Source organism: Lepisosteus platostomus, chromosome 9 (genome assembly GCF_059453375.1).
Source record: "Lepisosteus platostomus isolate fLepPlt1 chromosome 9, fLepPlt1.hap1, whole genome shotgun sequence".
In the NCBI taxonomy this organism is placed as follows: domain Eukaryota; kingdom Metazoa; phylum Chordata; class Actinopteri; order Semionotiformes; family Lepisosteidae; genus Lepisosteus; species Lepisosteus platostomus.
In genome coordinates this window covers 32005942-32025353 of record NC_142619.1, presented here as the reverse complement: position 1 = coordinate 32025353, position 19412 = coordinate 32005942, and the positions used below count along the sequence as shown (strand labels likewise).

Below are 19412 nucleotides of genomic sequence, written 5' to 3'. Positions count from 1 at the left end.
GGATAAATAGCAGAGAACCTGTGAAAAGAGTTAACTGTAAATCAGTTAGTATACAGAATACAACAAAGGTTACAAATGAGAGTTCCATCTAGCCTGTTTGGATATAAGTTACTAAAACGTAGGATCTCACCCTGCCATTTATACAAAGAAGCCAGTGAATCAGCTTCGATAATATGGTTGGGTAGCTTGTTCCATATTACTGCAACTCTTCGGGAACAGAAATGTTCTCCTGTTCTCAATTTTAAGGAAACCTTCATTTAGTCTTCACTTATATGTCCCTGTTCATGTTTCACTGTTTAATCTGAAAAAGACCACTGGGACTCGAATTCTACATCTCTAGAAACAAAACTGGACTATTACGCTTTGTGTTTTCAGAACTATTCTTTCTGCCTCTTAATATTAGGCAACCCCCCAGGCACACACAGTGAAAATGTGACCCTGCCTAAACCCCTGGAATCTTGATTTCCACAACCCTGACCTGCATTGTGCAGGTACAGTACATCAGACTGATTACAGAAAAAAGTATTAAACATATTTCTAACATCCACACAAATTGTGAATGCAATTTCTTTTGTTTAGGTCTTTAATTTCAACTCTCTAGAGGTAATAAAAGTTTCCTGCACTACAGAATGCTCAATTCGCGCAAAGACAGAAAAAACATCTCGCACACATAGAACGTTTCTCCTCCCCAGGAAGGGAACACTTTTCACAGCAATACAAAGAAATTCACCCTTTTTTTAACAGAATAAGCCCGATGAGTGCCAACTGTTAACTTCAGGTAGTACATCGATTGTGTGATGGATTTATAACAAATTTTTAGTATTTTCATCTCATTTCCAAAACTGTCAATAAATAATACATAGGGGCCCAAAAGCATCCATAGTTTAGAGTGTCGGGAGTGTTGTCTGACTTGCAATCATGTTTTTTGACAAACTAGCAACTGTTTATTTTCCTAAACAACATTTTATTTCGGAAGCCACTAAACAAACGTGCTGCTGTCCTCCAGTACAGTTAATCTCCAAAACCAGGAGCGAGTCCATTTAGAGTGAAGATCACAATTCATTACGCACTCCGACTTCTCCCTTCCTTTCAACTACACACCTTGTCATCAACACCCTTTACAAACTGCACCACGCATGTTTGTATTGGCAAGATCGCATTTTTTGAATCAGCAGATATTTTTTTTTTGCATTTTACTAATTTACAGATAGTACTAACACTGGATCTTTACTGGAATTACTGTAAATGGCAAACCAGTTTTAAAAAGTAAAACAAGAAGACAAGAAGACAAGAAGACAATGTCACAGGGTTGTATACATTATATGCTTTAGGAATTGCAGCTACTCTGATATCTGTTACACTTGGCTTCAACAGTCAATCAGAGCCATCGCCCAGCAACTTCAGATTTTGCTGGGAAAACTCATGTGGCTGTTTCCAGGACCTCTGAAGTCAGAAATGCTATTCTTTTTTTTTTCAGTTTCGCTTTGTTCTGTGACCTGGCAAAAGTCAATCTAAAGTGAAAAAGTGAAAAAAATATTTACAAAAACCAAGAAATGGTTAAGCTCTCAAGCATTAAAATTTGGCAATCATTGTGTTTACTTTAAGTTTATAGTTTTGAAAGCACAACTAGTCTAGGTTACAGCAGTTTCACACATCAAAGGGTGGAAGCCACGCAAAGTGTCAGTTTTTATACCCAACACTGATAATGAAAATACTCAGAAAAGTGCCATTTAAAGTGCTAGGACTATATGGTACGTTAGCCTTAGGAAAATGGATAGCAAGACTTTTTGGATAGTTGCAGGTATATAAAAACACCTGAAGACACCCGAAGAAGACTCCACAGCCTAAATGTTGTGTCTATATTCCTTTCAGCTCGCAATTAACCTTTTACATGTTCCTTTGCAGGCTTCGCATGCTAATGCAGCTACCTACTTGATTTCATCAATACCTATTCAATATTCTCAGAAACCAGATTAAATGTAGAAAAAGTGCAAATTCAAATCTGAGAAGGGGTAAATAAAATGTGGCGGGACATGAAACCAGTCAGAATTTGGTCAGTAAGGTTCATAAAGAAATACTAACCACAATGCTAAACTTAAAGACCCATGTCCCACACATAATAACTCAAAACAAACAAGAGGCCTTTTGGCCCATCTGGTAGTCAGTAGCTTATTGATCCAAAGATACCAGATGCTGCATATAAAAAGCCTAAGTATCAGCTTGGAATTATGGTAAGGGGCTGAGCTCAAGTGTGAATAAAACTCATCACTTACACTGTACTTTGTCTACCAATTTTCCAAAAATTATTTAAGGGCTCCTGATATTTTATTTCTTGACCACCCTGTTGATTTAAAAATGTGCTACACACAGTGATACCCACCTGAACTACTACAGCCTACACACAGTGATGACATCAATCTTCAGTGCAGGGTGCAAGGTGACCATTTAACTTTAGATTGACTTCTGCCAGATCATAGCTGGAAAGGAAAGATGCCTGAAGACACCTGAGAAAGGCTCCACAGTCGAAACACCGTATCTCTTTTCTTTTCAGCATCGAATAAACCTCGACCTGTTCCATTGCAGCTTACACATACTGACGCAGCTACTGTACCACATTGATATTATCTACCTCCTTGATATTAAATGCAGGGTGTGCATTTTGCTAAAGGTCACCATTTAACTTTAGATTGACTTTTGCCAGATCAGAGTTGGAAAGGAAGGCTTTTTAAAATGACTAGCTTTTTCCAAACTCCGAGACCCAAGGTGAATTTATCTTACAAAAGTTGAGATGGTCAGGTAAATTAAAAAGGTCCCAGGCACTGAACGTGCCATATGAATGCTGACCCTTATTATTATTCTTTAAACAGATTAAAATAATCTAATATAATTAGACTGAGGCATTGTGGTAGAGGGTAAAATTAAAAACAAAATTGGGAGCAAATTAAAAGACTTTCTCCAGATCCAGTTTCTCAGGGCAGCTGCTTGTCAGTCCTAGTTTACTGTGGCAAATCTAAACACTTCTTGTTTCTATACATGCTGCCAATGAAGAGCTGGGAGTGCTAAAATAGTAAGATCAGTTGGGAGATCTTAAAAAAAAAACCAAAATACTTACGTGGAATGCATGAAGTTTATTTAACTAACAGAATTTTCCACATTAAGGTCATGTAGAGTCAAAGCACAGATAAAAACGTCAGGCTACAAAAACGTTTTAAAAGAATACATGCTTGAAATTGAGGCATATTATATGATGAAGTCTTTGGTCTTGATGTTTTAATAAGGACACTAAATGACGGCTATAAAATAAAATACATTCTCCACACAAAGTTTTATGATGAAGTGATCAGCAGCTCTTTAAATATTACTGATTCTGCTTCTTCATTAGCGTTAGCATTCTGTGCCATCTGTTCCCTTTAATCAGGGGTGTCCAATCCTGGTCTTGGAACGATGGTGTGTCTATGAGGTTTCATTCCAACTCGGCTCTTAATGAGCTGAACCAGCTGGTTACTGCCTTCACTGGACTGTTTTAACAGCTTCTTCCAGCTCTTCAGGTGCTGCTGCTGCTGCTGCTCTAAAATTGCTGGGAAAACCTGCAGACACACCAGACATTCAGGAGCGGTACTGGACACCCCAGCTTTATTTGGGTTTGGAGCTCCGATTTTAATTATTAAAAAACACAAAAATGTCTTAAGTCAGGTGAGTGCACCATCAATTTGCTTACTGCAGCGACTGCTTTATCTACGAATGACATCATTCTCAGTCAACACCCCTCCCCCTCAAAGAAAAACATTCTCTATTTCATATCATACACCTTCCAAACAATAGCATGGATGCCTCTGAGGTAGGATGTGTAAACAGATTCTTCTTAAAGTAATCACAATCTGTATACTGTATATTTTAGGCATCGGAAATGACAAACAGAAAGTAGAAAAAGAGCCAGAACACTGAAGCTAACACTGGAAACCGTTAAGACAACTTTTCTAACAAGAATTGAGGAAGAATACAAATTAATTCAGTAAGGTCACGTTGACTCAAGCTGTACAACAGTAAGTGTGGCACACCCTGAGAGAGTCACGTACTGTACAAACACACTGTAATAACTATTTGCTAACTGGCACAGTAAAGAGACCTTAATGTCCAAGAGAAACAGAAGAGCAATAGGCTCTGAGTGGATAGAATGAAAAGGGTTTTTTCTTCCAACCTGAATTAATATCTATTTAACAACTAACAAAAGGTACAGTGATGCCTGAAACTTTGGGACATCAGCTGGCCACACAAAGCAATGACTTTTCTTTTAATGTGGAGTCATATTCATCGGTAATTTTATCAGTAGTAATAATCAGAAAAAATACATGCATTGCATATTTAAATTACATTCACTTTCTGATATGCAATGAGGACTGTTCTAAGGCATACCATTTATTAGCTTGATGACTGTTGTGAAAATGATATTATTCCATCTGATGTGTTACATGAATCTCTATTAATGCTAATGACCAAATGTAAAACCTGGAAACCTCATTAACACCATACTGTATACATGTTGAACTGTTATACTAGCTTATGCTTATTACAGAAAGTATTGGAAGGTTAATTTTAATTCTATGTGAGAATTAAAATTAATTCTGTATACTGTATTACTGAAAACTAATTTCTCTATCACTCAAGTACACTGGTCAGCATAGACTGATACTGAATGAAATGACCCTTGAGATAAAGCAAAACCTACATGCTATGATTTTTCAACAGCAAATGGGAGACACTATCATAGACAAATGTTTATAAGGTTGAATATTATTGTAGGTTAATTTCTGAAGAGTCGCCATTTCATCATTGTGCTGTATTGCTGCTTCAGTAAGTGGACTGAAGCATTTGAATTAACAGCTAGACTTTGGCTAATGCTCTGTTAATATTTGTGCTCCTGCAAACTCTTAAGACTCATAATTGTTTTTAAATCATTCAGACCCTATACCCTATATATTTGTATCCAGTGAACTTTGGAAAAAAGTGTCATTCAGACCACTAGCACAAGACCTACACAAATGTGATCTGTAGTCAGTTCTACATAAAACCTGGGAAAACAGCTCATAAGAAGATAATGGAATATTGAACAGTTATCCAAATGTTGTGCTGCTCTCATCCAGACCATTCTGTTTTATGAAAACTGATCATAGTATTGCTTGTAATTACATTCAACACAGTTTGTGTCACCTTTTGTATAAAAGTTCATATAAACCATGCTATATTATATTCCATGCTAAATATATACCGTGTTATATTTTACATATGTACAGAGTTAGAGTACTTCATACTATTACTGACAATTGTTAGTGTTTATCCCAACTTGAATACAATTATTTTAACAAGAACACATTTTAAATTAGGACTTTCATATTTCTTGTGCTGCCCGTAAAACTCCAAAGAGACAATTTTTAATTAAAAGGTCATCTAAGCTCATTTCTTCCTTTGAAAAAATCAAATTAGGTACAGGATACTAATGAGGAACTCCCCATCACATATTTATAAAAATACTGCTTTCCTTTATAAGATTATATAACAAAATAGTAAGACATTTTTAAAAGGGTGATTTAATTTTTATAAAAGCTCTGGTATTCAAATAATTTATTTTTAACTAAAAAGCCCACAAAGAGTAATTTTTCCCCGCTAAAATCAGCAAATCAGAAAAAAAACAGAAACAATACAATGCCAGTTGTCACTATGGATGAAGTAAAAGCATCCAGAAGGATCCAGAAGCATCCTATTATACTATGGACTAAAAGCGATAATACTTCTAAAACATATTAAAAGCACATGCAAAGCAGTGTCACTTCATATTAATTTCAATGTACTTATCAAGAACATCAAGACTATGAACTATATGACAGTTCCTCACCCACTTTTTAGTGAAATGTTTCAGGGCTTTTGATTAATATTCTCTAAACTGGATTGAGACCTACAAGAGGCTAGTAGATTTATACTTAAAAAAACAAGGCAAGAAAACTAATGGGACACTTGTGACCTTTCATACTCTCTAAAAGAACTGTCAAATACACAGAAATAACAAATAACTTTGGTAGACAGTGGACAGTTTTTTTTTCCTAGTCTAGTGTCTAACAAACAGTAATCTTCAGCCCACCCTTGGAATTTCACATGCCTCTGGTGGTTATCCCAGATGTTTGATTTAATATCAAGGAGCAGTGCCACAGAGGAAGTTTTTTTTTTTTAATGTAACAACATGTTACACCTTTGGGACATACAGGAAAGCATTGTGTATACTGAAAAAAGAAAGTTTAAAAGGTTAATCGTGTAAATATTTATTATCTCTAAAAAAAGCAAACTAGCCCACTTGTAAGTTAGTTATAAAATACTGGCTTGACAATAATCTATTTACTAAATATGTATATTGGCATGTGTAGTAATTAAACACCCCCAATTAAACGGGGGGATCCAGGCGGATGCTGCACATTGGTGGTGGTGGAGGGGAGTCCCCATTACCTGTAAAGCGCTTTGAGTGGAGTGTCCAGAAAAGCGCTATATAAGTGTAAGCAATTATTATTATTATTATTATTATTATTATTATTATTATTATTATTATTAAATCAACAACAATAAAATAATAATGTGCAGCAGCTCGACAGTAGGACAAACCCATATTCATAAATGCACACTTTCTTCTCATACCACCATTTAAAGACAGCTAAGCAATGATGTGAGCCTCCTTTCAATCAGTTAAACAACCATAGCACTCAATTATTTGGCACCATACTGTGCGTTCAATTTGTTCAGTCTACAGTAGAGATGGTAGCAGGACCGCCCTATTCAAAAAACGACTACGCTGTATATGGTTGTATGTGGCTATCAAATGGAATGTTATCATATCAGTTTCAATGTTCATTGATAACAATAATATCTATTCTTGACAGTTTGGGGAACACCGCGCTTCAACACAAAGAGCGTCTTATTTTGCATCTATAAAAAAGCTACTTTTGCCTACGGGTTCTTACAATTAACGTTTCCTGTATTTTTGTTTTAATAAAGCATCCTTTGTTAGCTTTAAATGGAACCTTTCATGGTCCCGGTATTAATAGGTTTTGTATAACACGAGTTAGGAATGGGGGAAAAAGCGCAGACTGTTGTCGAAACTGTTATGGCAACCGAGCCAGGCGAGTAGTCAGGATACAGGTGTGGCGTTTCTATATACTAACTCTTAGATATCAGGTTACCCTGGAGGTACAGTATAGCAAGCCCTCGAGGAACACTTTTTTCCGTCACACTACATCGCTAAAAGTAACATTTTTAAATACGGACATTTTGTTTGGTTCACCTTTAGCAAACTACAATCTTAGCCTTTTCTAACAATGGACTGAAGCAGTAAAACACGATAACATCTGAGCAGACGCGAGCTTTAGTACAATAGTACAATCTACAAGCTTACTAAGATCTTACTTCTGCTATGAAAAACGAAGACGAAAGTACTGATTTACCGTATAATAAAACCGACTAAAGAATCTTACGCCATATATTTCTATTAACAATTAAATACATATCGGCTTAGTTTTTTCCCCACATTTAACCTCTGCTTTGACGACTTTTGCGCTCCACGATTCTTCTGACACGCCAAAACATGAATACAAAGCTTAGAAGGTACTGTAAATAAAACAGCAGCTTCAGACGCATAGTAAAACAAAAAACAAAAATCTTACCTTACCTGTTACGGGATAAGAACGGACGCACTTCCCCCAAGCAGGCAAGTGTTACCGCATGGCACAATGTGTCACATAAGCAGAACAGAGGATAACTGGAGAGCTTGCAGCAGGGCACAGGGTAGCCGACCTCCTATAAAAGAATGAAAAAGATGTATCCGGAGAGGACATAAACCACAGAAAACCTACAAAAAGTTAGCAACAGTTTCCGAAAACAGGGAAAATTTACCCAGGTAGCTAGTGATGTTCAAATAAACTCAGTGACGTCCCTGTGTGTTTTGTTGAGTGTTTTTTTCCCGAAGGGTCCGCCTCACCTCTCCCGTTAAGCAAAAATTGCGCCCTCAAGTGGTGTGCAGAACATCGAGAATGTATTAAATCTTATGTCAGGATTTCGATTCTAACCTCGATTATCGACTTCGTTTCTCGAGAGTAGAACACTATAGTAATTTCTGTTTTATATCCATTGTGTCCTATTGTTCTCGAGAGTACAACATGAACGCTTGTGTCTAATGAGGATGAAGAACACTGCTGCTAAAGTAAATTTAAAAAATACAAACCCTGCCAACTGCTAATTTCTTCAAACTTTTACATTCATAAAGTTACAGTATATCTCTTGAAAAGTCATATGTTACCCTTTGGAAACAATACATAGCATTAAACGGTTCATAGGTTTTGATATGATTTTCTAAATCTTATAACCTTTCTGCTAATATCATAGAGATCAAACGTTCATGAATAAAGTATGTTGGCACTTCATTTAGATTAGGATTGGGTTATTGCCACTTGGTCATCAAAGTGTTCTTGAATGTAGCCAGTGCAGTATGGTTACATGGTTTACATGGTTGATTTTGAATAATAAAAAAGAAATACAGCATGTTTCAGGAATTCTGAGCTATGTCACCAAAGATGTACAAGGTAAAAACAGTTTGTGTTAAAAATTAAAGCACAAGACAAAATGGTTGTGTATTTTTGCAATGTTATTGCTTTTAATCACATACAAACAAATGAAAAGTCTTGTTACAATGTGTTTACAAAGAGAAGAGAACCTTATTTTTCTGAAGTTTTTATAAACCTTGTGTACCAGGAGCTCATTTGGCCCTGAGCATATTACAGAGGACAGTGTCACCTCCTAGGAGCCTAGACAGTGGTGAATGTTCTGCATCTGGAGACATACTGTAGCTTTCTGGAGGGAATCTCCACTCTTTAGACAGCACCTGAAAGCTGAGATTTAGTTGCAGGGGAAGCTAACCAGCACACATTAAATCTGCACTTTAACATACTCACTGGGAAGAATACTGCACTGGAGGGGTATGGCTCATCTTGACCAGGATGGGAACCACTGTTTTAAATATTTTCTTCATTTTCCCTTTTTAACCCCTACATGCTCCTCTGCACTCCTCCAAAATTCAAAATCTCTTTGACACCTCATCTCCTCTCTCTCTAACTTACTCCCACCTCCTACCAGCACCCTGACTTCTACTTGCTCTTTTTGACCCCTGTCAGATTCTGAATCAGATACCCTTCTCCACAGCCACAAACACATCACCTCTATCCTTGGATCCGTCCCCACTACCCCCTCCAGGCTATTGGTCCCTCTTCCCTTACCTTCATCTCTGCTCTTCTTAATACCTCTCCCCTCTCTGCCCTTTAAGTAGGCAAATGTCACAACATTCTAAAAAAGGCTCAACCTTGATCCCTCTGCCCTTCAGAACTATTGATTCATTCCTTGCTTCCTTTCCCCTCCAAAGCTCTCAAGTAAGCAGCTCGCTGCCAGATTTCTGTCTGCCTATCATCCCCCTTCCTGCTTGATCCCCTCCAATCTGGATCTCAACCTGTTCACTCCACAGAGACTGCTCTTCACTAACTCTGTACTCTCAACTTGTCTCCTACATGGTTCCCTATCTTAACCCTGTATTGATTGTTCTCTCCTTTAAATCCACTAATGACTTTTTCTTCCTCTCATCTCCCACCAGGTTTGGTATCTCTGGCTCTGGTCTTACCAGTATTTCCTCCTATTTCTTCAATCACACTTACCAGATTTTCTGGCTCAGATCACTCTCTACCACAGAATATCTTTGGAGTTTCCAAAAGCTCAGTCTTAGGACCCATTTTCTCTCTATATCTGCTCCCCAGGTCAACAATTTCATTTTATGGCTTCTGCCAACATTTCCATGCTGATAATTATTTAATTTTCTATTCTTTTACTACTTCTTCCCTTAACACTACCTTGTGTATCCGGTCTCTCAATCACCTTATCTTGCATGCAATAAAATAATCTCAGACACTTGTTCTGACTCCAACTTTCTTCTTTGCCCTGTTTCTCATCTTCCCTGAACCTCCCTCTGAATCCCCCATCCTCTTTCCCTGCCCTTTGCAGTCCATTCTTCCTGAGCAGCCTTTACAGTACCTGCCTTACCCTAATAATTACTCTGCTACACAACGGCTGGAACTGCAACTCTTTCCTGAATGGATTCCTACTTTCATGATCCTTCCCTACCTGCTCATACACAATTCGGCAGTTTGATTCTTCTCCCTCCCCTGCCACTCCCTCCCACACTTACATACAGTACATTTGGAAAAGCTCTCTCATTTACTCTGCTCTTATCTAGCTGCACTCCCTCATCACTCAAAAGTCTCAGACTAAGCAGACCACTATTTTTCCATTGCTGGAGTCCACTGTTTCTTCACATCCACACCTCAATGATGGAACAAAGCAATAACATTTCATGATTCTGATCCACAATTTACAATGACAGAACACATTCTGCTGCTCTAGAGTGATCTATTCAACCAGAACCTGTTCTTCTCCCAGCTTTACTGCATCATCTTCCACTGCACAAGACTCCAGTCTGGTGTTTTGTGCCTGGTGTCTGGAGCTGGATCCTGATAATATTTCATTTCTATTACCAGTATAAAAACATTTATGTATTTAATTGGTTGTTTAAGATACGCACAGTCATAAATGTCTCACTTGGTTAGACAGCTAAATGCAGTGTGTAAAGAACAAAACACTATCTGGGAGATTACAATTCATGGCACCTTCCCTTGATCAACAGACACATCATCATGATACCATAACTGCTCTCTGACAGTCCACTGTATTGGAAATGTCCTGGGACCTCACCTGCTGCCCCTCTATGGACTTATTGTGATGTGACAACATACCAGCAGGACAACACACTTCCTTATGTAAATGAATCCTTCTGGAGACAAAAATGTTAATAAACATCATGAATTTGCCCATATCCTGTCAGCATCCTTTCTAAATAAAAATGTAATTTTCCAAATACCTCTGTGAATTAGTTGCAGTTTTAAGTGGTCTCTTTTGATGCCTGGTTTAGACAAAGACTGCATGTGATCTTTCAGTGCCATCTCAGAACTCATCTTTTAATGCTGCACCTGTGATTCCTAAACCCTGTCTCCCCTGATACCTACAATTCATAACCAGCACTGCAGTTTGATGTTTTTTATGGAATTTTTTTACATACAAAATTTAGTTGGTTAGAGATTTAGAAACCAAAAGGCTATTCCATACTGCCACCTAGAGTATAGGACAGTACAGTTCAGCTGTTTTCCTGTGCTTTAAAGTAGGCATTGTTGTTTGAAGATCAACTATTGTTCAAACACTACTCAAAACAGAAAATTAAGAAAAGAGTTGAACCTGCTAGCAAACACCATTTTGCCTTAAGATTGATTATTTAGGACTGTGAGCTGAACAGTCCTAGTGAGCTGAACAACATAATCACATATTTCCAAATATGCTCTGTTTCAGCACACACCCAAAACCTACTGTAGCCACATATCAGCTATGCACTGAAGGTATCTTGCAAAGATGGCAAAAAAGAATTATCATCTGTGTATAACGTTGTGCATGTATTATACAAGCATATTTAAAGTGGATTAGATGATACGTTAGATTTTTTAGGGAAGAAAAATTAACTTAATCAATCAGGACTACCATCATGGAAAAGTTAAAAATTAAACTCTTACAATTTGCAAAGTATAGTGGTCAATACTTTGATATGATGGTTCAAATAGTTTTAGGGTCTATGAATAATTTCTTTCAGTACAATTGCATTGCTTTAAACTACAGTTTTTCACAATACATTTGTTTGAATAACTTCAAATAACTTCTTCAGAGCTTGAACAGATGGCAAATGAGGATCTCAACACATTAAACACAACACCCAGATGCAAGTGAAATTCCAGGTTTGTTCCTGCTTTTATTGAGCAGTGAAGGGATCCATTCACCAACAAAATAAAAAGAAACATGTTCTAATGTGCACAAATAAAGATCTGGCTAAATCAAGACCTCATTGAAATACAAGTCAGTACCTTAATATAGTACAAATAAACTGCTTACAAAGCACACACATTCAACCAAAGAGTGTACAGTACTTGTGACTATTCTACCAATAGACCATTCCCTCTGTCAATCAAGATGAGACAAACTATCTGATATACTGATATATCTCATATATATATATGTTATATGTATGTATTATTTCATCTATAATGTGCAGATTTAACAATTACGCAGAACAGCATTGAAAGATACCTGTATAGAAACAGTTACCCTGTATTTGCAATGAGCTCTTTTAACAATGGTTCTTTGGCAGCCTCTAGTGGCGAACCATTTGTCATTGCATTCCCTGCTCAATTTAGCTGGGATAATCTGACACAGTACCCAAGTAATACACCTATTTTCTAACTTTATTCATGTAACACATTCATGTGTTCTCACAATCTTTAAAAACGTATACAATTGTTACAGATTATACAAGGGTTATGCTGACATTTAGCCATGTCTGTTTCATGTTTAAAACAATTCTAGGAGCTTGAGGCGTTGCAGAGCAGACTTGTGCAGTACTTCTTCCAAAAGGTCAGGTGTTGGTAGGCAATCTGTCAAAGTCAAAGAAAACATGATAATAGATAAGACATAAAGTGTTTTTTTGTTTGTATAAAGTATAAAAACATGCTGAAGGAATAAGTCTACTATATTTGTTTTCAAAATTATATGGTGTTTTAGTTTTTAGTTTGCATCAAATACATTTAAATCGTATTTTCAAGGCTATAATTCTGTACAAGGGCAAGAAAGGGAGTACAGTAGTGCTTCCAGTTTGTAAAACAGACAGGGAGCTTGAACTAACCAACACTGGGATTTGTTCTGACTGGACGTAGCTTATTGTTCAAACTGCATTCATCGTAACATTAAAATTGACATCTTAACACAAAAATGTCATCTTCAATCACTTTTTTAGAGTTTGTTTTTTAACAAAGCTTTGCGTGTTGGTTTTCAGCCACAGAATCAATTTATTGGTGCTCTGTCTTGTTAGGTTATGCGACACTGACTGAACATGATTATTAAGAAAACAATATGAACATGAGCATTCAGAGGAAGAACAGTATTTCAGTGTCTGTGTTATATTAGTTTTGCTTTATAAAATAACACTTAAGACTGAATTTAAATTCATATACAAATTAAAGCAAAGTGCACTTGGATTGAAGTTACCTTTCTCTCTCACAACCACTTTTGCAGTAAAGGTAGCTTTACATTTAAAGCCTCCACCTGCTACTGCATCATCTTCATATTTAGGAATTGGTAAGTTATCCTTCTGGAACCATTCCTGGATGCGGTTTTTCAAGGGTATTTTGTTAGATATGTCTGAAATCATATACAGTATGTATTTATATGAAATAAAATAAAGTTACAATAATATATTAAAAGGCTCTAAATTATATATTTGGACTCACAGTTAAGTTCCAAGAAGTTACAGGCATAGAAGCCAGATAATTCTTCAGGTACAGTATAAATACTGTACTGAGTACATGAATGGCACACTAATGCAATAGTAGCACATTTGTCAATCTTTTCTCTTTAAGAGGCTTTGTATCAGAATAAAATCATACCCTTCCCAATTTTATAACTAATGTTGTTTTAGGATGTTATTAATATTTTTCTGTTTTAGTCATTTAGTCTTTGAATTGCCAATAAGGAGAAGCATTTCATAACACATTATTTTCCTAAATCGTTCTCATCATAACAATGAAAAAAGCAAGTGCAGTTACAGTGCCTTGCGAAAGTATTCGGCCCCCTTGAACTTTTCAACCTTTTGCCACATTTCAGGCTTCAAACATTAAGATATAAATTTTTTATTTTATGTGAAGAATCACCAACAAGTGGGACACAATTGTGAAGTGGAACGAAATCTATTGGATTTTTGAAACTTTTTTAACTAATAAAAAAATGAAAAGTGGGGCGTGCAAAATTATTCGGCCCCCTTGCGTTAATACTTTGTAGAGCCACCTTTTGCTGCGATTACAGCTGCAAGTCGCTTGGGGTATGTCTCTATCAGTTTTGCACATCGAGAGACTGAAATTCTTGCCCATTCTTCCTTGCAAAACAGCTCGAGCTCAGTGAGGTTGGATGGAGAGCGTTTGTGAACAGCAGTTTTCAGCTCTTTCCACAGATTCTCGATTGGATTCAGGTCTGGACTTTGACTTGGCCATTCGAACACCTGGATACGTTTATTTGTGAACCATTCCTTTGTAGATTTTGCTGTATGTTTGGGATCATTGTCTTGTTGGAAGATAAATCTCCGTCCCAGTTTCAGGTCTTTTGCAGACTCCAACAGGTTTTCATCCAGAATGGTCCTGTATTTGGCTGCATCCATCTTCCCCTCAATTTTAACCATCTTCCCTGTCCCTGCTGAAGAAAAGCAGGCCCAAACCATGATGCTGCCACCACAATGTTTGACAGTGGGGATGGTGTGTTGAGGGTGATGAGCTGTGTTGCTTTTACGCCAAACATATCGTTTTGCATTGTGGGCAAAAAGTTCGATTTTGGTTTCATCTGACCAGAGCACCTTCTTCCACATGTTTGGGGTGTCTCCCAGGTGGCTTGTGGCAAACTTTAGACGAGACTTTTTATGGATATCTTTGAGAAATGGCTTTCTTCTTGCCACTCTTCCATAAAGGCCAGATTTGTGCAGTGTAAGACTGATTGTTGTCCTATGGACAGACTCTCCCACCTCAGCTGTAGTTCTCTGCAGTTCATCCAGAGTGATCATGGGCCTCTTGGCTGCATCTCTGATCAGTCTTCTCCTTGTCTGAGCTGAAAGTTTAGAGGGACGGCCAGGTCTTGGTAGATTTGCAGTGGTCTGATACTCCTTCCATTTCAAGATGATCGCTTGCACAGTGCTCCTTGGGATGTTTGAAGCTTGGGAAATCTTTTTGTATCCAAATCCGGCTTTAAACTTCTCCACAACAGTATTACGGACCTGCCTGGTGTGTTCCTTGGTCTTCATGATGCTCTCTGCGCTTTCAACAGAACCTTGAGACTATCACAGAGCAGGTGCATTTATACAGAGACTTGATTACACACAGGTGGATTCTATTTATCACCATCAGTCATTTAGGACAACATTGGATCATTCAGAGATCCTCGCTGAACTTCTGGAGTGAGTTTGCTGCACTGAAAGTAAAGGGGCCGAATAATTTTGCACGCCCCACTTTTCATTTTTTTATTAGTTAAAAAAGTTTCAAAAATCCAATAGATTTCGTTCCACTTCACAATTGTGTCCCACTTGTTGGTGATTCTTCACATAAAATAAAAAATTTATATCTTTATGTTTGAAGCCTGAAATGTGGCAAAAGGTTGAAAAGTTCAAGGGGGCCGAATACTTTCGCAAGGCACTGTATCATGGGGGTTAACTGAGCACTCTGAATTATGCTGGATTGAAGCTTAAAAATCATTTAGACAAAGATATTCTAAACAACACTAAAACAGTATAGTAAGTCTTTTTATTATGTAGTATTTCTCACCTGATACATTCAACCCCAGCACACTTGCGAGCCTTTCACAGACTTCTTTCTGAGCTGACTTCTTAGATGGGTGTGTTTGCTTTGTGCATACAGTAAAGTCCCTGAAAGAAAAAACTACATCCCCAGAATACAAGTCACACGATGATTCTTCATACTGGCAGTCATTCCTCAGATGTCTCTCTAGTATTTCCACGTAACGCTCAGCTGCATTCTCATTTGTATCCCATTTCAAGATGGGTGCCAGCTTGGCAAATGCATTCTTTGCTGCATCTTCTTTGGCCATTTTTCCTTCTTTACCTATAAAAGTGTATGAAATTCCAGTTATTGTATCTTGACTTACAGTAATGGTATTATCTTAATCCTCTTCAGTCCTCTTCATTGTTAGCTAATATTGTAAGTAATAAATCAAAATTGCACTGTCTTGCTGTTTGAGATGGTCTTTCTGGTTTTCATGGAACATTTTCCTTAATCTCATAGCTGTTTAGTATCATAATAAAACCAGTTAGGTCAAAGTGGCACAGAGCTAATTTCATAAAATATTTAGTTGCCAAGTACAACAATTTTGAAATAGTATTTAATTTTTTTACTAACATTTAAATTAGAACAATGTTTAAGTAAAATGTTAAATACACTTCTGAAAGTATATTGTATTAAAAAAATTCAGTTATGTAACTTTTGTCAAAGGTGTTATATAAAACTCAGATTCATTTATGTTAAGATTCTATGCTATTAGACCACAGTTGAAAAAGATTACTGGAATCAACCATTTATGAACACATACCATAACTTTTAAATGAGAGGTTCATAGAAAACTCAAGACAGCACATCAATTCATTGTCCTTTCTCTTCCAAGTTTCTTGTGGGTGTGGTAGTTGTTTTCTTTCAAATAGATTTTTTATTTCATCTCTAGTTTCAATTCTATCTGTGAGATGAAAGAAAGCATTAAATAGGCAACAAACACTAATTGATCTAGTTGCTTAATTAAACATCAACCCGAGCAAAGATGTGAAATGGAAGTACCTAGGGTTTAATTCCCCTGCCCAACACATTCTCTATCCTTGAACTCCCTACTGTTTGTATAGGCTATAGTGACTAGATGCCCGTGCAGATGCTATAGCCAGAAGCCGTATCACTCTGCAACTCACAACTGGCAACCCACTGAAGCTAAGCAGGTGTGAGCCTGGTCAGTACCTGGATGGGAGACCTCCTGGGAAAAACTAAGGTTGCTGCTGGAAGAGGTGTTAGTGTGGCCAGCAGGGAGCACTCACCCTGCGAGTACTAATGTCCCAGTATAGTGACGGGGACACTGTACTGTAAACAGGTGCTCTCCTTCGGATGAGAAGTAAAACTGAGGTCCTGACTCTCTCTGGTCATTACAAAATCCTAGGGCGTTTCTCGAAAAGAGTAGAGGTGTAACCCTGGCATCCTGGCCGAATTTCCCATTGGCCCTTACCAATCATGGCCTCCTAATAATCCCCATCTATAAATTGGCTTCATTAGTCTGTTCTTCTCCCCACTAATAGCTGATGTGGGGTGAGCGTCCTGGAGCACTATGGCATCACAACCACCATCACATCATCCAGATGGTTGCTGCACATTGGTGGTGGTGGAGGGGAGTCCCCATTACCTGTAAAGTGCTTTGAGTGGAGTGTCCAGAAAAAGTGCTATATAAGTGTAAGCAATTATTATTATTTCTGTTTTCCTCCTCAGATGCAATCAATAGGTATAACTTATGCAATCAGATGCAATCAATAGGTATAACTTAAAGAAAAATAGAGAGATAGAGGAGTTTATTTATGTACTGAACAGTCCTGTATGCGTACATTGGGATTCTTATGCATGCCGATTTTTTAAGGACATGCATCAGACAACACCACACAATGCAGACAATACATTACAAAATAGATACTTTACATCATATATTACACAAATAGAAATAGTGCCAGTGAAATTTATCTGGAATCTCAGTTTTGATGGAATGAGGAATTTTCCAGCAGGAAACCCTTGACTTTCCATAAAGTTTCCATAAATACATTAATACTAGTGCTAGTAATTTCTTCACAGAAGATGTAAGTCATTTTAACATGGAATAAAATGTTCTCACTTTGCCACTGATGTGATTAATTTGATTAATTTATTGATTCATATTTTGAGTCAAATTATGTTTGTGACGTAATAACTATTCAGGTTTCTTTGAAAATGGAGGAAACAAAGGTCTCTTTCAAAATAAACCAAAAACATTAAATTCTACTTTGCATAATTTCAAGGTGGTATGACTTTTTCTTGGTAATTATGGTAATAAGATTGATTTTTTTTGTTTCACACCAAGATCAAACATTATAATGCAACAGTAGAATGGTTATTCAATTTAAATTAATATTCAATTTAAATAAACTCTTAGCTCCACTAAGCATTAGTGAAAGTAAACATGCTACTGTTTTACAAATCTCAAAAGGATGTCTTTCTATGTCTTTTCAACATACTGTATGCGCCACATTCTGAATGTATGTTACCCTTTGCTGTTCAATGTTTGATATGGTCTGTCACTGTAACAATAATAAGTTAATAGTCTTGTGTTGGACATGAACCAATTTATCCAGAACTCCAATTACCAGTGCTCCTAAACAGATTTTTGGTGAAACCAAATTTGTAGTCCATATTCAATACAGTATTGGTGGGCACTTAAAAGCAGAAACGGTAGACAAAATTTTCAAAATGCCAGCATTTCTAAAGCATAACTTTATGACAACTTTATTACCTACTGCAGGAAATCCTTACCTGAGATTTGGCCAAGATCATACAACGTCCTGCCTAGCGTCTTGTACGATGTATTGAGTGCTTCCTCTTCTGTGTCACACCATTCCAGAGATTCTAATATGATGTTTTTTTTACTAATAATTACAGATGATGCATATCCTTTACAAATAGAGTATGTAAAGTCTTTTTGAATATTGTGTTTTGCCAAAGCTACAGTCAGTTCTAAAGTAAAATGAAAAATCCAGTTAACCCATTTGTACACATTTATTTAAAACAGTATCTTTAGAAAGAATTGCATGATACAATATAATCTGCTGAAAAATATTGTTCGGTATTATCATTCAATAAAATTCCCATCAATCCATTTATGTTCAACCACTTTATCCAATACAGGATCTCGGGGGAGCTGGAGCTTATCTCGCCAAGTACTGGGCTCAATCCAGGATACAACTTGGATGGGGGTGACAGTCCATTGCAGGGCAAACACAGGCATAAAAACAGACACACACTCATATCAGGGACAGTCTTCTGAGAAGCTAATTAATCTACCAGTATGTCTTTGGACACTTCCAATGAGAATGTGTCTTCTAATCTTTCTCCAATTATCCAATTATCTAATTAATCTTCACACAAAGATCTTTTACAAATGTCAGAGGCCTAAAATGGCTTCTAGGGGCATGTTGACCGTAATCTCAGTTTCTTTCGACCAGGCATGTCACAAATAATTACAACAAGTAGAATTTTCACTAGGAATGACAAGCTCCATGAAGTTTTCATCCAGCACAAACAAGGAAACCCACCACATTTGTTTGTGCTCCATTTGTTCTGGTTTGTGCCACTGAAAGTAGCATCTGTCCTGCTTTTGTTCCCAAGATATAGCACATTCTTTTTTGGGGGAAGCCACCTGATTCTTGTCACCATTGTAGGGAGTGGCGAAGTGATCATTGAGTGTCGTCAACTATTAATTAAGGGTATTGAAAGATTTTTGGAGATGTTTAGTTAGAGTAAGTGTGGCTTGACCCGCTTGGCTGAGGACTAACCTCCTGGCCCCAGGATGAGGAGTGACCAAGGGGCAGCTGCAAAGGTGGAAATGGAAATGAGGGTGGGATGAACAACAAGCATGTGAGGGAG

General features: G+C 37.3%; 2 protein-coding genes across 8 annotated transcripts in view; both read right to left on the bottom strand.

Moving 5' to 3' along the window:
* The window catches only part of eps8a (EGFR pathway substrate 8a, signaling adaptor), a 95223-nt gene extending 87201 nt beyond the window's left edge, over positions 1-8022 (bottom strand). The window contains exons 1-2 of one of the 2 annotated variants that reach the window (XM_088644747.1): positions 7930-8022; positions 7701-7833 (exon numbers count right to left, since the gene is read on the bottom strand). The gene's annotated coding sequence lies outside the window, so the exon portion shown is untranslated. The remainder of the gene's footprint in view (positions 1-7700; positions 7834-7929) is intronic. The other variant, XM_088644746.1, reaches the window with a different exon arrangement.
* Positions 8023-11892: 3870 nt separating this feature from the next.
* The window catches only part of LOC148654794 (uncharacterized), a 30774-nt gene continuing 23254 nt past the window's right edge, over positions 11893-19412 (bottom strand). For 5 of the 6 annotated variants that reach the window (XM_088644740.1, XM_088644736.1, XM_088644737.1 and 2 more), the window contains 5 exons: positions 18303-18503; positions 16306-16446; positions 15525-15821; positions 13213-13365; positions 11893-12602 (listed from right to left, as the gene is read on the bottom strand). In XM_088644740.1, the coding sequence (XP_088500866.1) occupies positions 12520-12602; positions 13213-13365; positions 15525-15821; positions 16306-16446; positions 18303-18503 (875 nt within the window). In that variant the 3' untranslated portion in view covers positions 11893-12519. The remainder of the gene's footprint in view (positions 12603-13212; positions 13366-15524; positions 15822-16305; positions 16447-18302; positions 18504-19412) is intronic. The other variant, XR_015941152.1, reaches the window with a different exon arrangement.